Raw genomic sequence first — 21,596 nt, forward strand, 5'->3', positions numbered from 1 at the left:
TTCTTAAGAAGGCCAGGAGTGCAGAAGCTCTCTGGATCTTGGGAAAGGGGCTGTTTCATAGGGTAGGCACTGCTATAGAATTGTAGCTTGTTTATTTATTTAATTATATCAAGAAGAATGGTAAAAACAAAATGCAATATATGAAAGATGTATGGACAAGAGATTGACAAGAATGATTTGGAAGTCTAGAAAGATATAAATATGTTTAGGAAATGATATTAATGTAAATTATATTTAATTAGATTGTTTTTCTCTTATTTCCTGGCTTTCATTTCTTTTACTTGGTACTTTATTCTTTGCTTTGTATAATGGTCATTTTCTCAAAAGGAAATGGCTTGACGAATAGGCACATATGTAGACACAGATAAAGATACAGAGAAAATCAATGTGCAAAGTGGTTAAAGCGTAGTGTCAGAGAGTCCCACACTCTGCTACAAAGAAAACTTGTGACTTTAGGCCACTCATTACCCTTCAGCGAAACTTTCCTCACCGTTTTTGTAAAGTTAAAATCTTTACAATTAGTTCCCATTTTAGTTCTAGTTAAATGGAACACACGAGCCATTGCATCGGAGTTTATCTTGAAGGAAATGTGTACATTTAATGAGTTGATAAGATACTGGACTTTGGGAACTGCACTACTAAAGGAATCTCTTAAATATTCTCTATATAGAAAATTAGGGATGCTTTCCTCTTCCTTTAAAACTTCTGTATCAGTGGTGGGTTGCTCCTGGTTCAGTCCGGTTCTATAGAACCGGTAGTAAAACTGACGGGAGGCTCCATCCACCCGCCACGACATCATCATGGGTGATCTCTGCATGTGCAGAAGAGCGCGTGCTCCCACTGCAAACTGGTAGTAAAGGTAAGTGGAATCCACCCCTGTTCTGTATGTTCTATTAGATAGCTCATTTTTTCCTGACCTGAAGCAGAGAAGTTTGGGATTTACCTTAGGAAAGTTAGATAAAATGAGAATCAGAATCCACTGAGGATGAGAAGATACCTCAACAGGAATTATATATAAATGCTGTATATAAACCCTGATAGGGACCGTCAGACCTTATCCAGTTCACATGCTAGAACCATTATATCTAAATTGTAATTTTTCATAGGCCATGAATGTTGATATAATTAAACTTGCATTACCATCTAAGCATCATAATCATGAATAATAAATGACTGAAGGAGTTGCATCAGGAGGGCTTATAAATGTAGAGTTCAGTTTTCATGTCTTCACTTAATCTGATCCGACACATCCTTTGTTTCTTATTGAATAACAGCTAAACAGTGAGCCTTCACTCTGGCAATAGGATTTAATTCATCAATTTTTCAATTGCACATTTTAATCAATAAAATAAACATTATGAAAAGAGACAGATTATGCCTTTGTTATCTGCCTGGGCTGACTTTCTTCCTTCATACATGATTCAAAGCCTAGGTAAATAATACATTGTACCATGATTTAATTTTATCTTGCATCAGCCCTTGACATGTATGATATGTTCTACATTGCAATTTGAAGTGCTGCTCTTAACAGTGGAGATTAAAAGTGTAGCTTAGTAAACCTGAACTCTATCCAGGATTTACATTTTGCTTTATAAAAACTGTATAGCTCACTACTTAATTATATGGCTGGCTTGTTCTCAGGGTTACTAAATTATCGCAGTTCAGCATACTTCATATAGGTCATAGTATTAACATTTATAAACAGATGGAAAAAATGTCAAATGTCTCTTCAGAACAAAAATTAACTTTATACTATTTTGTTAGAGTTAGCATTATTATCATTATGTCACCCAAGAGGTCCTGTCAGCCTTAATAGGCAAACCAAAATGACAATTTTCTTCATTGTCATCTTCCCACACCCATTATATCTAATCCCCTTAAATTTGTTCTCTTTCAGTAAAAAAGAAAAGAAATTGGCACAAACATGACACTGGTCAAGCAACAGAAGTAAAGCCTGTCCAGAATGGTAGTCAAGTGTTTATCAAAGAACTTCGAAGTCGTACATTCCCCAGGTAAGTTGCTAACCCTATTCCTGTATCATTGATATTAGAAGGAAGATTTGGGGGCAGGTAGGTTTTCCTTGGTAAAGTATATGTAGCCAATAGCTATGTATCTTATAAGCTTACAGATCTTGGCCTCATAGCTTTCCGCATAATTTCCTGATGCAAACAAACAAATTCCCTCGCTCTGCTTATTGACAAACACTAGGCCGTATTTGATCCTTAGAAAGCCTGGAACAGCTCCACAATGGTGGGTGGAAACAGCATATGGTATACAGTACAACTAAAAGAAATAAGTGGCGTAAGTAGTTTTCAAACTTCACGACATTTAGCACTCCTGAGGCATTGCTTCTCCATAGTTAGTAAGAAACAAAATTAACGTGGTGATTATGTCATTTTATTAAGGTATCTAAAATTCTTATGTTCTTCAAAGAGATTTCATTTTATGTAATTATGTAACAGTGGCTTATCAATTGGCAAGTTTCTTTTATGATTAATGAAATATAATAATCTTGCAATATTAAATATATATGGCCAAGATCCTTCTATAGTATTTACTTGCAAAAATATTGTTCAATAAAATCTCTTGCATCTTTAATTAGATTATTTTGAATCTTGTGTTCATATGAAGCATCCTAACGGTAAACAAACTACTATAGTTCAATTCCATAATATTAAAAAAAAGGGGGGGAGGGGGAATGGAACTGCAATTAATCCCTCACCACGTAGTGAACAAAAACTAAAGGTTATTCATGAAATTCTTCCTTACAAAAGTTGAGCTGAACAAGAAGCAATTAAAGGCCAAAGGTCAAAGTCTTCATTGGACAGACTGCAATGGTATGAAACAGCGACCCCCAACCTTTCCGGTTTTGGGGACCAGTGTAGTGTGTATGTGGGGGAAAGGGAGAGGGAATGGTTATGTGCAAACAGTGGGCAAGCATACCGTGTTTCCCTGAAAATAAGACCCTGTTTTATATTTTTTTTAACCCCAAAATAAGCCCTTGGCCTTATTTTCAGGGAGGTCTTATTATTTTGGGGCGCGAGGAGCAAGATGGGGCTCCTCTTGCCATCTTACCTGATTTCCAGGTCTGCGTTTAAATATTTTTGGTGAGGGCTTTATTTGGGGGGGGAGGCTTTTTTTAGCGCATGCCCTCAAAAGCCCGATTGGGCTTATTATCAGGGGATGTCTTATTTTTGGGGAAACAGGGTATTTGCCCATTCCTCAGGCAAGTGGAGCTGCACATGTGCTCTCTCACTGCTTCCACCGCCTGGTTTTGAATGGACTGTAGCGCAGTAGTGAGCTGCAGCCTGGGGGTTGGGGACTGCAAATCCAGGCTGCAACTCCAGGCTAAGTGTTTGATAGAAGTATCACTGGCTGTAAAAGTTTTGATCTCTTTGTTTTTACAGTTTTGACCTGGAATTAAAATCAGAAGTATGCATAACAGTATGGCATTTCTGTAAACTGAACTGTGGAGTTTGAGTGCATTGGCAGGCATAACAAAACAGACAGCATTTTTTTTTAAAAAAAACCCTGCTTCCTTCAACAGCAGTCCAGACTTATCTGTCTTTATAGACTCGGGTCGTTAATGTTCAACTGCTACTTGCATTATACAGCAAAGAAGACCCTTCTATTGTGACGGTTTATTCTTAAATTAAGGAGAAGGCTATAAGCTGATGTACCTTTGTTAGTGAATGGAGGAAAAGAGAGATAGGAGAATGTATTTTTTTCTTCAAACTACCATATTTTTTGGAGTATAAGACACACCTTTTTCCCCACTAAAAGTGGACACAACCTTGTAGATGACCCTCACTCTGTCAAGGACCTTGAAGTACTCATATCTAATGATCTAAGTGCCAAAGCCCACTGTAACATCATCGCCAAAAAGGCATTAAGAGTCGTAAACCTAAACTTGCGTAGCTTCTTCTCTGGTAATATTACACTACTAACCAGAGCATACAAAACATTTGCTAGACCAATTCTTGAAAACAGCTCATCTGTCTGGAACCCGCACTGATTATCGGACATTAGTACAATTGACTGTGTCCAGAAATATTTCACAAGAAGAGTCCTCCACTCCTCTGCTCGCAACAAAATACCTTATGCCACCAGACTTGAAATTCTGGGCTTAGCAAACTTAGAACTATGCTGCCTTCGGGATGACCTAAGCGTATCTCATAAAATTATCTGCTACAATGTCCTACCTGTCAGTGACTACTTCAGCTTCAACCACAACAATACATGAGCACACAATAGATACAAACTTAAAAGTGAGCCACTCCAAACTCGATTGCAGAAAATATGGCTTCAGTAACAGAGTGGTCAATGCCTGGAATGCACTACCTGACTCTGTGATTTCATCCCAAAATCCCCCAGATGTTAACCTTAAACTGTCTACTGTTGACCTCACCCCATTCCTAAGAGGTCTGTAAGGGGCGTGCCTACCGTCCCTGTCCTAAGGTTCCCTTTATCTGTATTCATTTTATGTATTCAATTCATGCTTATACTTATATAATATTATCTAATACATACTTGACAAATAATATATATATATATTTATTCTTTTTAATTCATAGGCTTAAATGTCATGATACAAAAATATCATATATATATATAATATATATATATTATATTATTATATATATTATATATATATATACATACACCTTCATTGGCTATCCCCCTTGAAAGCCACTTGTGTGCTTAGAATAAGAGGTGTAGTTTCAAAGAGGCACAGAAGAGGGCGCTCATGCTTTACCCTAAAAAGATTTTGGTACTTTATGGATGCATGTTTTTATCCCAATGAAATCCTGTGCTTTAGGTGTAAGTACATAAAGTAACTTAATAAAGTTGGCTAAAGTAACATGCCTGCTTAGAAGAAGCTTTGACCACAATATTCAGATATTTTTGAGTAGCCTTTGATGATGAGATGCTGTTGACAAAACTGACTATTCTGAAACTATATGACTATTAAGCTTGTTTTGCATCACTTCACAAACTGGTAGCTGATTAGACTATTACACCTAACCTTTCTCTAAACATCCAAACAGAATTTAAGTTAGCATTTGTCAAACTAAGATGGTAGTTTGTATTTGGTTATAAATTTGGTGGACAAAAACACATCATCAATCATTGGGTAAACGGTTTCACTGAAGGATTTAACAGCCAAAATGTAATGAGTCTTGATCATGCTAACTTACACTTCTTTATATAAAGTCTGATGTGCTGTGTAGATGAATATTTTCATAACATTGTTATTTAAAATGTATAATTCTAGTATGTGAAGTCTGAACATTTTTAAGAACACAATTGCAGTGTTTGGGGATCATTTGAGTCAAATATTAACAGCAGAGTCAGGACAAAAAAGTTGTTTTCTTGAAAGTCATAGACTGCATGTTGTCATTTGCTAGAAATATGGTCTTCATCTACAGCAGAGTTATCATTCATCAGACAAAGGAGGAAGTATTCGCTTCAGAGACTGAAAGGACTATTTACAAATAAGAGTGATTAATAGTCTGCGTCATCTCATTCGTTTTTGGATGGATTTTGAGATCCTGTGTGGTAGAAAAGATAGGAAAAGAGTTGAGTATATAATAGTTGATGCTGTAGTCAGACTCTGTGTAATGACTCTTTCTCTTGCAAGGATCATCTCAAAACATTTTTTCAAACCACATCTTCATTTCCATTGTCCTTGTTTCTTCTTCAATTTATCTTAGATAAATTAGTTAGCTCAACTACCTGCCTATCCTTCTATTTCCCCTCTTTCTCATTTTCTCCTTCTGTGGTCTTCATTTTGTTTTTAAAGATAATAATTTGATTTTTAAAAAAGATTTTCTTTTTTAAACACATTGATTTGATTGTTCATTTTTAGTTGAATTAAGCCAGAGGTCTTCAAACTTGGCAGCTTTAAGACTTGTGGACTTCAACTCCCAGGCTGGAGAATTCTGGGAGTTGAAGTCCACAAGTCTTAAAGACCTGCCAAGTTTGAAGACCTCTGAATTAAGGCTTCCTCTTCATTCAGGGGTGCATTAAAATATTATATTCATTTCTGATTTTTTGATTCCATAAACAATTATTATAGAATATTAATATGTACATGTTTGCCTTCTTTGCTTGTCTTTATCAGTAGTGTCTCCCATATTGATCCTATTAATAGGTTTCTACTTTTGTGTATTTGACTCTCTTCATTTGTTTTATATCTTGCATCTGTTACTCACATGGGTATCTTTAAGGGTGATTAGGCAGAGGTAGCGGAAGAGTGATGTCTGACTTTTCTCATGAGGAAGTGTCATGTCCCCTCTCCCTTAAAAATTAATGGCCAGTATTTGGCTCAATTATTGTTCACTTTTAATACAGAAGATTGCACTATTCTGGAAATGTAGAAGAGAAAGAAGAATTTGTAAGAGCATGACTAGGAGACTCACCATCACCCTGGAATAGTTCCAGAAGAATGCCAAGAAAATATATTGGTTTTTTTAAATCCATGGCACTAGAAGAGGACAGGGCGATTAAGGAAAATGGTGATGATATTTTTGCTGAAGAAGAGGATGCAGCAAAGTGACCCAATGCTCTGACATAATTCCTAATAACTTTAATGTCAAGCTTCATAATTCTAGCAGTAGACAGTATTCCTGTAAAGAGATTTGGGATGGTTTTGAAGAGCCATGGTGGCACAGTGGTTAGAATGCAGTACTGCAGGCTACTTCTGCTGACTGCCAGCTGCCTGCAATTTGGCAGTTCAAATCTCACCAGGCTGAAGGTTGACTCAGCCTTCCGTCCTTCTGAGGTGGGCAAAATGAGGACCCATTTGTTGGGGGCAATATTCTGACTCTGTAAACCACTTAGAGAGGCTGTAAAGTACTGTGAAGCGGTATATAAGTCTAAGTGCTATTGCTATTGATATTTTGAACCATTTGGAAATCTTAGCTCTAAGAAGAATATGAGCCAAGGGAAGTAGCTATGACAATAGAGTATTATAGTTTGCTTTTCTATCTAAAGAAATGTCATCAGGCTAAATCAACACATTGCCATATATAAACATGAACGGGGCAAATATAGATGTACCTGATGGTGGTTTTCAATAGCGGCCTCCATGAACATCTCATTGTTAGGTGGAAAATTACGAACATGGAATAACAATAACACTTGAGCTAAACCCTCCAAGGAAGATGTATAAGCACTTGAAGGAATGATACTATAGATTCCTGAGAATCACAGCAGGTTGTAATCCTGTGATGAATGAATCTTCAGAATTTGCCTTTCCATCATTATCTAGGCCAGTTTACCATACCACTATGGGAAGGTCCCTTGGGGAGGTGCACACAGAGCCCAGGGCTTTGAAGAACATTTCAGTTGTACATTGTTACAATAAATCCATCTTTCCCAAAGTTTCATTGTATTATTTTCATTGTTCACTTGTGTTCTATTTATTTATTTATTTATTTATTTATTTATTTATTTATTTATTTATTTATTTATTTATTTTATTCGTCTTATATGCCACGCTATGTCACAATGGACTCAGGGCGGCTCACAACAATAAAACACAAGCCACAATAAAAATAAAGACTAAAATCTAAAAAATTTAAAATTAACCCATTAAAACCCTTAAAACCCCATCATCAGACCAGGTCAAGGGATTTGAAAAGCCAAGTTTTTAATTCCCGGCGGAAGGTGCAAAGGTCGGGCGCTAGTCGGAGCTCCAAGGGGAGTTGATTCCAGAGGGTGGGCGCCCCAACCGAGAAGGCTCTACTCCTGGGGACCGCCGGCCGCCACTGTCTAGCCGACGGCACCCTGAGTAAGCCCTCTCTATGGGTGCGAACCAGGCGATTTTGGTGTTTGGATTATGATAAGTTTACACTAAAGGAAGGTGCGATGGCAAAAAGTTGAGGGATCTCTGAGCTAAGGGCTTCTGGATTGACCACAGCAGAATGACTGCAGAGATTAAAAATCATAAGTGTAGAAATGGGTCTCACTCAAACTGTGCTATAGAAGTGGTCTGAGGAAGTGGTTTTAATGATCAAGAGATTGTGCCCCTAAATGTTCAAGATCCCTATGGATCAGGAATAAAAAATGTGATTCAATTTGAAAAATGTTGTATGTCAAGAAATGCAGTCAGAAAACTGGGCTTTGGGAAAAGTATATTACCATCCCTCCTTTCTTTGGCAAATGATCAGCCTGTTCTTTTTCTAAGAAACTTGCTGCTTGTGTGATCTCATGGTGGAATCTGAATATAATACTTCAGTTTCTTCCTCTGGAGATGTTCTTGAGGATTGCCATGGGTGCCCAAGAAAGAGGGAATAAAAAGGAAGACAATGTTTAGCTCTCAAGATTTTTTTTTCTCAGTCAGAGAAAATAGGAAAGGAAGAAAAATTGCATAGGAGGGATATTCAGCAATGGATGAAAACTAATCAAGAGAAAAGTAACCTAGAACTAAGAGCTTTCCTGACAGATAGAACAATTAATTAATGGAACAACTTGCCTCCAGAAATTATGAATGCACCAACATTGGATGTTTTTAAGAAGATATTGAAGAACTATTTGTCTGAAATGGTATAGGATTTCCTTCCTAAGCAGGAAGTTGGACTAGAAAATCTCCAAGGTCTCTTCCAACTCTATTATTCTATTCTATTTAAAAATAAATATTAATGTTAAAGGCTTCAAATAATAGGCCAGCTCTATACTGGGTTGGTTGGGCACAGGGCTACCCTCTGTTAATTGGTTTTCCTAGTGCAGTGATACAAGCCTAATGAACTTTGGCCATAACAAAAATTATGAATATGGGATTTACTGATGAATTTATTTTACTGTATTTTGAATAAAGTATTGTAGAACTGATAAGACTTATCCGGATATTAATATTGTATTCCATTGTATGTAGCACAATTCATTTTACAAACTGCTTGCCAAGCTCTAATCTAGAGAAAGTAACTTTGTGCTTCATTGATATTAACAGATTTAAGTTAGTTCAAAAGTTCTAAATCTGAATATAGGATCAAATTATATATGAATAAGCCATCTGGCGTATCTATGACCACTAATATTTTCCTAGACTTAACTTCTTTAAACTTCTGTTTAAATGCTTTTTAGATTTTGCCTCTATAGCCCTGGAAATTCCTGGTTGTTCCTCCACGCACTAAGCAGATGTACCTTTATTTAGCTTTTTGAAGATCAACCAAGATTGAATGTTACATGACATTACAACTAAACTAAGATTTCAACTGACCAGCACAATTTTTAAAAGAAAACAACTAATTTTCTATGAAAATTTAAAAGTATGCTTTTCCTTTGTCTTTATGGTGATATTTTGGATGAAATTTTGGATGTTGTGTCCTTAAATAATAAGTTATTGGGAGCATAATGGGGCCATGAAGACATCCTGAGTTTAAGGATTCCTAGAACATGTAATTTCAGGGCAGTTAACATTTTGGAAAATTATATGTCCCAAAGCTCTGTTAATTTGCATTTCCTCATAAGTTCCATTAACAATCCCGAACCAGAAAACAATTCCTCAGAACATTATGAATTATTTAAAATACAATCAAGCCTTATGACCTGGAACAGCCTACATTTCAAACTAGGAAGCAATAAATTCAGGGATTAGCTTGCATATAACAGAAAGGAAAGGTATTATTTTGAGGTTCTTCACAACTATGTAGCTGTCTGATTAAATAAAGCCAGTGGGGTCAATACAGAAAGCAGAAGTTTCACAGTCTTAAAAGAAAATACTGACTTTGGTGTGAGTTTATTGTATAATTGGATAAAACAAATTTGTTTTGTTTTGAATTTTTAGTGCTGAAGATGTGGTAATAAAAGTGACTGGAAGCCAACTAACAGTTGAATATTTGGAAGAAAACGGATTCACAGAGCCTATTCTCATTCCAAAGAAGGATGGCTTGGGCTTATCAGTACCTGCACCAACGTTTTATGTTAGTGATGTTGAAAACTATGTTGGTATGTATTGTTGTTGGTGTTTTACTGTAAATATGAATAATCCCTTTCATATTCATACTGTAAATATGAATAATTACTTTCAATTTGAGTAATTTCCTATCAAATGGTTAGTAAACGATGCTGTTCACAGTGTTCATAGGATCTGTAGTCTGAAAGTTATCGGATTGGGAGGTTTACATTTTTTACATTGTTTCTAATTTCCAATTAAAAATGTATCTTTATGTTTCCCAAGCCACGTGGTCATATCAGGCCCTACTGCAAGAATTGTACATTGCAGCCTGGATTTCCTTTTGACCAGCAGTCCTCTCTTTCAGACTTAATTTACGACTCAAAAAAGCAGTCCTGATTTAATGAATCTGAAACTACACAACTTTAAATAAAGATATTTTTCTGACTATATTTCTGACTTGTTGATAAAAGGGATATAGGTAGTACCTATTCATTTTTTGGCTGTCTGAAGTTATACAATGCTGAAAAAAGTGACTTACGACCAGTTCTTCCATTTATGACTGTCACAGCGTCTCCCTAAAGTCATGTGATTGCAACTTGGATTCTTAGCATTTATGACGGTCACAATTTCCATGGTCATGTGATCATCATTTGCATCCTTCCTAGTCACTTCTGGCATGTACAATCAATGGGGAAGCTGGCAGGAAGTCGCGTTTCATGGTCACAGGATGTCTTGATTAATGGCTGTGGATGATTCACTTAAGAACTGCAATTGAGATTGCTGGAATTTGCCATTACTAATTAGGGTGTTCATGTGATGTTTCGCTTAACAAAAGCTTTGTTTAATGATGGACTTGCTGGTTCCAAGGAAGCAATATCTATATGCAAATGTAGTACACTTTTTTATTCCACTTACTCTGTTTCCCCGAAAATAAGACATCCCCTGATAATAAGCCCAATTGGCAAGAGAAGCCCCATCTTGCTGCACCTGCCCCAAAATAATAAGATCTCCCCAAAAATAAGGCCAAGCGCTTATTTCGGGGTTCAAAAAAATATAAGATAGGGTCTTATTTTTGGGAAAACACGGTATATAGCTACTATCTTATTGTCATTTTATCATGCAATATACAGTACGACACCTTTAAGCTCTGAAGTTAAATTAAAATTAAATAAAATGTTAATACCATTAAAGTGGATTGAGTCCTGTGAGCTGACCAAATTTGGAATATTTTAGTATTTGTTTTATGCCAGTTTCTAGAGATGCAGTTGATTGAATCTTAAAAGACTATTGGCACTGTTGACAATGTGATGATTTCTTTTCCTATATTAATCCAAAATGTTACTTGCAAGAATCATTCACATCTTTTTGTATAGTTTGGACTAATTAGTGATTTGAAATCAGCACTTCATATTTAATTATGTTTGTATATAATCTGTGTAATATTCTGTTACTATCTACCCTTTGATTTCCATTATTGTCTTTAGGATTCCCAGGTCAACCAAAGACAATACCTTGTTTTTCCTATGCTACAAACATCAAACATTTAGATTCTCCTCCCCCACCCCAAATTGTAATGTTGTAGTATAGGTGGCATTTAACTAACAACCCATGCATTTTATTAGTTTTATCATGTATTATTATTTCATGAACATACAATAATGTAAAGCAAATATGATATTTACATTGCTCCTTTGTAAAGTTGTTATGCTGGTGTATGCATAAAACTTTCAACTATAATTTTATAGCAGGTCCCATCCAATTTGTACCTGGTGGGAATATCATGTTTGCTGATCCATCTCCTGTCCTTGGCAGATTTTGCTGCATTACTTGGACGCTTTTAATCTCTGCTGTCTGCTTCTTTTTTTAATATATATATATATATATATATATATATATATATATATATATATATATATATATATATATATATATATATATATATAATTTTATTGTTTTATCATAAAAAGTAAAATAGAAAACAGAAGAAAAAAAACAAAATTAAATAAAAGAAAAGCATACATTCAACACTAGCAACAACAAAGAAAAAAAAACAGTGTACAAAAAAGAGAAGAAAATCTGATAAAATAAATTTAACACTCAATATGTAGGATCCGCTTCTCTGTCTATAGACTGAAGTAACCCTGTTATGAAGAAGAGGGTCATCATAAACAAGAAAACAAAGCAAAGAGTTTAGCCTATGGATCTGTCATTGAGGGGTCTTTGTGCTTTCTGAGCCTAGTTGCTCTTGCAGATGTTTCATTATCCAAGCGAGGCAACATCATCATTACTAGCACTGATGAGAGGCTGACTAAACATTCTAGATTTAGAAACTTTTTCTCACTGCACCTCCATTTAGTGTAATCTTATGTATACACCTTCCTTAAAAAAATCAAGCACCAAAATGAACACAAAGGAACAATGGAAACAGTGCAGTGAAACTTTGGTGGATTTATTTTAACAATGTGACTAAAAGATTCTTGGACTGTATCTGGACTTTCCCAAGGGAAGTTGACCAGAGAGTTTGGGAAATGTTGATTTAGATACACAGGCAAATGAATTTTACAATCAACATATGTTTTTACAACATTGATTGAAAAGATGGGAGGGATGCAGATGCCACCAATATGTTACTTGAAAAGTCATGTGCATTTCACTTTTAAATGACTCTTGCACATCAACTTAGAAAAATGAATAAAAAATAAATTGTCCTGAAAATAATTATTAATTAGGAAAATATTTCCGAACCAGCATAATAGAATATTATTCTATTTTATTTCCCCAGGATTCCTTAGCTGCTCTTTGCAGCTCTGATACAATCCTAGGAACTGACAGTTGACTTAAGGAGTGGTACATATTTGTGCTCCCAGTCCCTTCAAACTCTTTTGGGGTCTTCAGATTGAAAGTGTCAGACAGAGCAACCATAAACATAACCATAGGCTTGGGTTGCCAGGTGAACTATCTCACTTTCTCAATTTTCAAAATAGGCTTCCTATTTCTTATTATCCTTTTGCAAGTCCAGTTCTTTTTGTGCCAAAGAGCAAACTTTTTGCATGGGTACATTTTCATGGTTGCATGGAATGAACCTCTGTGTATTATACTTTGCCTTATAACTTGCACTGTATCCATGTTTACATTCCTATTTTCTTGGCTTGGTTGTTTTTCTTTAGGACCAGAAAGGAGTGTGGATGTTACAGATGTCACTAAACAGAAGGACTGCAAGATGAAATTAAAAGAATTCGTTGATTATTATTATAGCACAAATCGAAAAAGAGTCCTGAATGTAATTAACTTGGAGTTTTCAGATACAAGGTGAGTGTCAGGTTTTCAGGCCGTCTTCAAATAAATTGCTGACAGTGAGATAGTACGTGAAGCCACAGATTATAAAGGTCTTCTTTTTTTCCAATCATATTTAGAATATTTTTAAGAAGAGTAACATATGTAGCCTGTGGAATGATGGAATCCAGAGTTTGACTTTATTCTATAGATTAGAATACACTTTCCAGAGAAATCATTCAAATTTGCATCTCCACCTGCTTAAATTTTGTATTCACAAATTAACAAACTATATGATTTAATTTTTATGTGGAGTAGTTGTTCATAAAATCAAACAAGTGAACAAAAAGATTGCTAGGGAAATAATTCAATTTTATTTGTCAAGAGACTGCAGTGATAATTAATGTAGATTACAGAAAGGCTGAAGGTTGATGGCAAAATTTATTTTGTAAAGTCCACATCTTTCTATTATTTATTGTTTTAATAATATAATCCCCTTTCCTGCACAGATAAAATATTTTTTTTCTAAGCAGCATGATTACAGTTTAGGTGTTTAATTTTTTTCCAGCCTTCAGAAACTATTGTAAAGAAAGGCATTTTTTTATTGCAGAGAATTGCGCATATTACAGTATCCTCATATACTACTGATTTAATAACTGGTTAGCAAATATATTCTTTAGCAAAGAGTATAGCATTTTAATAAGCTCTCAAGGTCTGCCTTGACATAGAGGATAACAAAAAAATAGGTTTTCAATGAGAGTGTTTTATACTTAATACCTCACACAAAGAGGCATTTCAAAAATAAATTCACATCTCCATCTCAGTTTAATTAAGTTGTTTTCTATCCATTTTGAATAAATAAGCATTCAGAAAGTGCTATTTGCTTGCTCTTTCAATTATGTATGCATCTGGAATAATAAATCCTTTGCTAAAACAGTCTTCATTTAATTTCTGTTCCAATTTATTTAGAAAAGATTGTTGTATTAAACTAAGTGTCAGATTTATTTATTTATATTTAATGCATTTGTGCACCACCTTCCATTATTGGAAGGAGGTTTACAGAGCACAAAAATGCAAAATGCAAACAAATTAAAAAGTATAAAAGACCATGAAACTGTATATTTAAGTGCTGCCTAATATAATATTTATCTACAGTTTTTATCCTTTTATGTTTTGTTGTATACCATCCAGAGTTGCTCTGATAGTGACATGGGCAGTTTATGAATGTGATATGTAAATAATTAAAGTAAAATAATTTAAGTAGAAGAAACATGAGACCAGTAAGGAAAAGTTCCACTGTAGAGTGCTCTTTTTAGGATGTATCACCATTCGTTACATTTCCCTGTACCCCTATATTTCTAATAGCTAATAGCTCATAAGTATGCCTGTGAAACTGAGGTATGCTCCCATTCTAAACTTTTTTCCTCAAAAATAAATAAATAAATTCTACACTTCTACGACTTCGTGAATTTCTCAAGCTTACCAATTAGCTCTTTCTTTTATATAGGTGATATTAGTTTGTTTACACGATAACTACATTTGTAGAATTTAGATTCCTATAGGTATGTAGAAATAAATAAGATTCTATCCACCCCATTTCATTTATCCCACTTTCCTGAATTTCCCTTTGTGTTTCAGAAAATAGAATGTATTTCTGGGTTGTCCTTCCCTCTCGCATCTTCCCATTCTACCTCCTCAAATAGACCTGTTTGTATGTCAATGGCCCTGGTTTGAACACTTAATCAACAGAATTTATAACTGGATTATTGTAAACCATGAGATCCAATATAAACTCTTTGAAGAGTGATGGTACCCCATTTGAACTCAATGGATTTCTTGCTTGCTTTTCACCTCAAGATGCCTAAATGTAATTCAAATGCCAAATGCACAGTGTTTTTGAATCCCATAAATGTTAAACTTAAAATTACCATATTTTTTGCTCTATAAGATGCTCCAGAACTTAAGATGCACCTAGCTTTTGGGAAGGAAAACAAGAAAAATAAATCTGACTCTGCCTCCCAGCATCCATCTGGTATTCATCTGGCTAGCGTCCTTGCAGCAAACAGCCTGGTCAGCTTCAGCATGTTATTGCAGCCTGGCACGTGGCTCGTCAGGGCTCCGCTCCATTGCGCCCACCACTGGTCAGCTGAGCTGAGCTGCTGCCACCACTGGGGAATGCTGGAGCCTTTGCTGCTGAGCAGCTGATTGGCGGTTGGATCGGCCTTCCGGAATACCACCAATCAGCTGTTCTAGGCAGCAGGGTAGCTGCCGTTCGCCACTACCATTCACCACCGCTGAATGGCAGTGATTGGTGGCGGCAGCAAACAGCAGCAATAGGTGGCAGCGGTGATCCCCGTCACCTAGAATATCTGATCAGCAGTATTTCGGGAAGCCGATTTAACAGCCAATCAGCTGCTTGGCAGCGAAGGCTTCAGCATTCCCTGGCGGCGGCCCTCCCTCCCTGTCTCAGCATTCACTCCATAAGACGCACACACATTTCCACCCACTTTTTTTGGGGGGGGGAGGAAGTGTGTCTTATAGTTCAAAAAATATAGTAATAAACAGTTAAATGCCTGGTAGAAGAGATGTATCTTAAAAGCAATAACAAATACAATTCCATGGGGAATGCATTCCTGGCAGGGATGCCTCTTCCTGATCTTGCCATTTTCTCAGAAACAGGAGTGTGAATCAAGAAAACTCTTTCAATGTCCTTTAATTGAGTTCAGATGCTTTAATTTTTCTTTCCTGTTTTAAAACAGAATGTCCAGTTTTGTAGAGTCTCCTGAAATAGTGAAAAAGCTCTCATGGGTGGAAAATTATTGGCCTGATGATGCTCTGCTGGCAAAACCAAAAGTGACCAAATACTGTCTGATTTGTGTGAAGGACAGCTACACAGATTTCCATATTGACTCTGGTGGAGCCTCTGCCTGGTACCACATCTTAAAAGTAAGATGCTTTATTCCAGTTAATCATGAGCAATGAACAGTGTAACAAATTCACACTAAACTTTGGAGTTTGCAGTTCTTGAAGGTAGAAATAAGAAAAATTAAGACTCAGCATATGTTGACATGCAGTGCTGGCAGTAATCTTGCTGATAGGATCATCAAAAAAATTTATTCAATATAAGGAGGGGGAAGCATGGAGAAATAACTTACATTGTTTAAATATCTAAAATGTGGCTAATTCTAATGTGCAGGTATACATGTTTTATGATGGATCAAAAATACATTTGAATAAAATAGCAATAGCACTTAGACTTACATACTGCTCCATAGTGCTCTCTGTGTGGTTTACAGATGTCAGCGTATTGGCCCCAACAATATGGGTCGTCATTTTACTGACATTGAAAGGATGGAAGGCTGAGTCAATCTCGATCATGTCAGGATCGAATTCCAGACTGTGGGCCGAGGGGTTGAATAATAAAAAAACAGACTACTTTTTTGGAATTTAAACTTACTATTCCTTAATCTGTTTTCTGGAAAAATTCTGAAAATTCTGTCCTGTTTTCTCTATAATAACCCTTCAAATACTTGAAGACTGCTATCATGTCTCTATATATTTTCTGTCTCCAGGATAAACTTATAGTCAATGCCCTAGCTACTTCTCCTAAATTTTTCCTTCCAACCCCTAGTTGCTTTCTTCTGGACATACTGTCGTTTATCAGTGTCCATCTTAAAATAGGAACCTAGAACTGAAAGTAATATTCTAGTTGTATATATATATCTGAAATAGATAGCTGCTTTATGCTGGGTAAAAACCATAGTCATAGAAGAAGCTTAAGCTATTGTTTATCATTGATAAAACTATTATATATATAGAATATATATAGAATATATACAGAATAGAATAGAATTCTTTATTGGCCAAGTGTAATTGGACACACAAGGAATTTTTTTTGGTGCATACGCTCTCAGAGTACATAAAAGAAAAGATACACTCGTCAAGAAACATAAGGTACAACACTTAATGATAGCCATAGGGAAACAGTCAATATAAATCTTAAGGATACTAGCAACAAGGTTACAATCATAAGTGGGAGGAGATGGGTGATAGGAACAATGAGAAGATTAATAGTAATGCAGACTTAGTAACTAGTTTGACAGTGTTGAGGGAATTATTTGTTTAGCAGAGTGATGGCGTTCGGGAAAAAACTGTTGCGTCTAGTTGTTCTGGTGTGCAGTGCTCTATAACGTCGTTTTGAGGGTAGGTGAAACAGATATACATACATACATACATACATACATACATACATACATACATACCTATATGGGTTTACTATCGAAGCAACCTGGTCTACCCAAATATGGGAAGGAGCATACTGCTTCCTTTTGCCTTTCAGCTCCAATCCAGGAGCCCTCAGGCAGTCGCTTTCACGACAAACTATTTTGTATTGAATTTATATTTACTGACAAAGAAATAAAGGGAGACAAGTATAGATCTATTTCAAGCTATTTAACTCTCATCAGCTAGCCATACCCTTCTAGATTACTCTAATCTTTGCTTTTCTACTACAGAGAAATGGGTTAAGAGAAATTTCTAGGGTTTGAATTCATGTGATCAAAGAGCTTACCATTCATGATTCCATTCTTCAAAGGCTGACAGACCCAGGAAGGTTTGAAGATAAGAAACTAAATCTGAATCAATCTAAAACAATTTTTCTGTTTCAGGGAGAAAAGATATTTTATCTCATCAAACCAACCTCTGCAAATATCTCCCTCTATGAGCGTTGGCAGTCAGCAGCAAATCACAGTGAGATGTTTTTTGCTGATCAAGTGGATAAATGTTACAAATGCACAGTTAAACAAGGACAAACACTCTTCATTCCATCAGGTAAGGAAGTGGTTGCAGTTGCTTTCAACATGTTTGTTGGTTTGAATCCTGGAAGTACAAATCTAAAATGATGAGAGCTAAAATAGAGTTATAAAATTTCCAGTTAATTTCTCTAGAATATGAATCCATTGGTTCTGCAGCATGCAATACTCAGTTATGTATCTGTGGAGAGACTACATTCCAAACAACAAATAAGTAACACCACCATGTCATCTTTTAGTAAACCAGATTTGGATTTTTCAAAGGATGAATCTCAATTAGAAATAGTCTTCCAGACATTATTGAACTACATTTCCCAGAATCCTTCACAATTGGCCATATTTGTTCAGCTGTTAAGTATTTTAGCTCAGCAATATTGGTAGGGGTGCAGATTCTTGGACTAGATGTTACAAGGGTCAGAAATTCATATGTACAACACTAATATATGAGCAGTAGAATGGATCATTCCATATTTAACTCTTGCTGAGTCACCTTGTAAATGCCTCACTGAATTTTTCATCATTAAGGTCTCAACTGGAAAGCCAGAGATAAGTCTAGCAAAGAATAAGGTGTTCACAAAGAATGTCTATAGGAGAGGATAAATTACAAAGGAAGGGCATATTCCTTTTCTCCCAGCAGCTGTCTCTTGTCAGTTCCTCCAGTTTCCAGAGCACAAAGCTGTTTCCACAAAAGATTGAACAAATATAAGCAGGAAAAGGTGAAGCAAGTGTACTTATCGTATGTTTAGTATCCATTTTTTGACACTTTAGGTATACCCAAATTAGACTATTTTTCATTATACATCATTTATTTTAAATTATTATTTGAGATTCTTGGGTGCCTACTAGAAGTACTGCTCAGTGGTGGGATGCTGCCGGCTTAACAACCAATTTGGAGATCATGCACTTAGTGTGCATGCACATAGTTTTATAAATACTAACCTTCTGTGTTACCACTTGGGAGTAACACAGCTGAGGCACGGCAATCTACTCTGCCACGCCAATCAGTTGAGAAGATAAAGGTAAGTAAAGTGCAGGGGTGGGCGGGCAGGCTGACCTGATCTTCGGAGCGAACCGGTTTGCCCCCAGCTGATTGACGGAGCTACTGATTCGCCTGAACCGGTCCGAACCGGTAGAATCCCACCCCCAGTCCTGCTCACAGATAACCAGATTTGAAGCCTTATTTGTGAAGTTATGCACTAAGGATCAGCTGGGACATCTATTGCATTGCAGTTTCTTTGCATGAAGTTGCCTTTCTTGGTCTTGGAATTGAGAACAGGTTGGGAATTCATGGCTATCTTGACAACCATGGACTTGATCCATGTGTCACAACCTCTTTCGGGGAAATCATATGTTAGTTTTTGGGTTTTGCCTTAAGCAGTACAATATGATCCCTGCCACAGGGAGGAAGGACTATTTAACTGGTTTGCCCCAGTTATATCATGAACCCTACTGGAAGGAGGGGTCTTGTTGCAAGATTTGACTGATTGTTGCTTGGAATGACAAGGTAATAGCACTTTGGATCAGATTGCACCAATCTGGACAGTATGCAAAACCTGGAGGCTTACCGGATTTTAACTCTAGAAGATGATACATCACATGATATTATTTAGACTGAGATTGAGATGGCATTCATTACAGTTGTTTATGATCTTTGAAAAGCTCAGGATAGGGTGGTGCATCCAGCCTAGCCTTGCTGGATCATGATATCCTTCTGGATTAGTTTATGGATTGGGTGTAGGGGGCATCATTCTATGAAGGTTCTTCTCTTTCATTTGAGGCTGATTCTAGTTGGTGTTGAAGGAGGAGAGAGATCCATTTTAACACTTAACCCTACATTGTGGGGTCCCCATATGTTACTCTATACTGACTTCTGTTTAACTCCTGTTAAATAACTTTGATAAGATGAGGGTACACAGTTGTATATCTCTGCCCCAGAATGCTCAATTAATTTCTTCTAGGTTCTTTATCAGTATCTACGGACAGTCGTGCTAATTTGCCCTTCTTCCCACACATACCCTTTCTGTAGCAAATATTCCATATATCATGGAAACTTTGAGAATGAAGCCTGCTTCCAGCCCTAGGTCTTTCTTACCTAGGAAGCTTTGGAATTTACTGTCCGAAAGGTAGAAGTATTTCCTATATAGCAAACATAAACTAGTTTCCAAAATCTTCCTGAGTTGAAAGGAGTTCCCAGTGAATTGAAAATATGAACAGTGTAATTAAATTGGTGATTATAATAAATGTTTAACAAAAAAATCTTTTATGTTTCCTTGGTTTTTTTTAAAGGATGGATTTATGCAACTTTAACACCTGTTGATTGCCTGGCCTTTGCAGGACATTTTCTACATAGTTTAAGTGTTGAGATGCAGATGAGGTGAGACAATTGTGGATAATTAACTATATTCCTTTTTTTAAAAAAATAAAAAGATGAAAATTGGTTACAGCTTTAGGCACATGCCTGAACATGTATATTGAAATAGATTCCCAACTTGTTCTTCCAAACCGCTATCATATCACACTTTACAATTTTCTAAAGCACAGTTGAAAGGTGTAATAACATTTTCCTGTATTTTTATTTCATGTGTTGCACCAGCTTTATTAGAACAATTTTTTTTTTAAAAAGAAACATCATTATTTGCAACATTGTTCAATTACTGTAACTGCAGACATATAATATTATGAAATTGATTATTTCCACTTTTCTAATCTCTGTTTGAATATATTTTCTTGTATTTGTTTACAATTAATATTCAAGTCTTCTGAATAAGTATGAGTAAATTTTGTGTTAGGCTTCAGGAGAATAAATTTTTGGCTACATTAATGATATGATACATTAAGTCAGATTTAATTTTGAGGAATTATGTATAGCAGGGGTCTCCAACCTTGGCAACTTTAAGACTTGTGGACTTCAATTCCCAGAATTCCCAACTTTGCTGGCTGAGGAACTCTGGGAGTTGAAGTCCACAAGTCTTAAATTTGCCAAGGTTGGAGACCCCTGATGTATAGGATTGTAGTGCCTCCTGTGTTATAAGTCCAACACTGTATGTTTTGTATAATTTTGCTGTACATTTGTTTGGAGTCTGTTATTCCTTTGGTAATGATTACCGAGTTATATAAATGCTAGCTGTTCATTTAAAATCATCAAAGATCATGTAAGACACTCTTTGTTTTAAGTTTATGTATTTCTGTAGCAACTGACAATTCCAGATAAGTGCCTGGAAATTAAAGCCACACCGGATATATTCTGGGCAATGATGGTATTTTTTCGGTGGGGAGGAAAGACTTTTTGTGATCTTTGCAATTGAAACTTTTTTTGTTGTGTTTCCTAGAGCATATGAAGTTGAAAGACGATTAAAAATTGTCAGCTTAACCCAGTTTCCCAACTATGAAACAGCATGTTGGTATACAGGAAGACATCTGCTGGAATCATTTAAAGGTAAATAGAAGTACCTTTCCTGCTCCTGTTCTATACCATGGTGTTACTTTCCATTAATATTTAAGGTGGCAACCATACCTAGCCATTTGTTGTAATAATCTACAAGCTTTTTTTTGGAAGGGGGTGGGATAAACTTCACCAATGAAGCACTCAGATTCAATCCTAATTATGTATT

The 21,596-nt window shown here is 36.0% G+C and overlaps 1 protein-coding gene across 1 annotated transcript in view; it reads left to right on the forward strand.

The window, feature by feature from the left end:
- The window catches only part of PHF2 (PHD finger protein 2), a 137,354-nt gene that overhangs the window by 77,475 nt on the left and 38,283 nt on the right, over window positions 1-21,596 (forward strand). Inside the window, exons 3-9 of the mRNA XM_070936981.1 lie at window positions 1,898-2,012; window positions 9,791-9,951; window positions 13,069-13,210; window positions 15,934-16,120; window positions 17,842-18,004; window positions 20,272-20,359; window positions 21,315-21,421. Coding sequence (XP_070793082.1) covers window positions 1,898-2,012; window positions 9,791-9,951; window positions 13,069-13,210; window positions 15,934-16,120; window positions 17,842-18,004; window positions 20,272-20,359; window positions 21,315-21,421 — 963 coding nt within the window. The remainder of the gene's footprint in view (window positions 1-1,897; window positions 2,013-9,790; window positions 9,952-13,068; window positions 13,211-15,933; window positions 16,121-17,841; window positions 18,005-20,271; window positions 20,360-21,314; window positions 21,422-21,596) is intronic.

The sequence above is a fragment of the Pituophis catenifer genome, unplaced genomic scaffold, assembly GCF_029215685.1.
Source record: "Pituophis catenifer annectens isolate HBS135680 unplaced genomic scaffold, rPitCat1.0.hap2 SCAF_2, whole genome shotgun sequence".
Lineage (NCBI taxonomy): Eukaryota > Metazoa > Chordata > Lepidosauria > Squamata > Colubridae > Pituophis > Pituophis catenifer.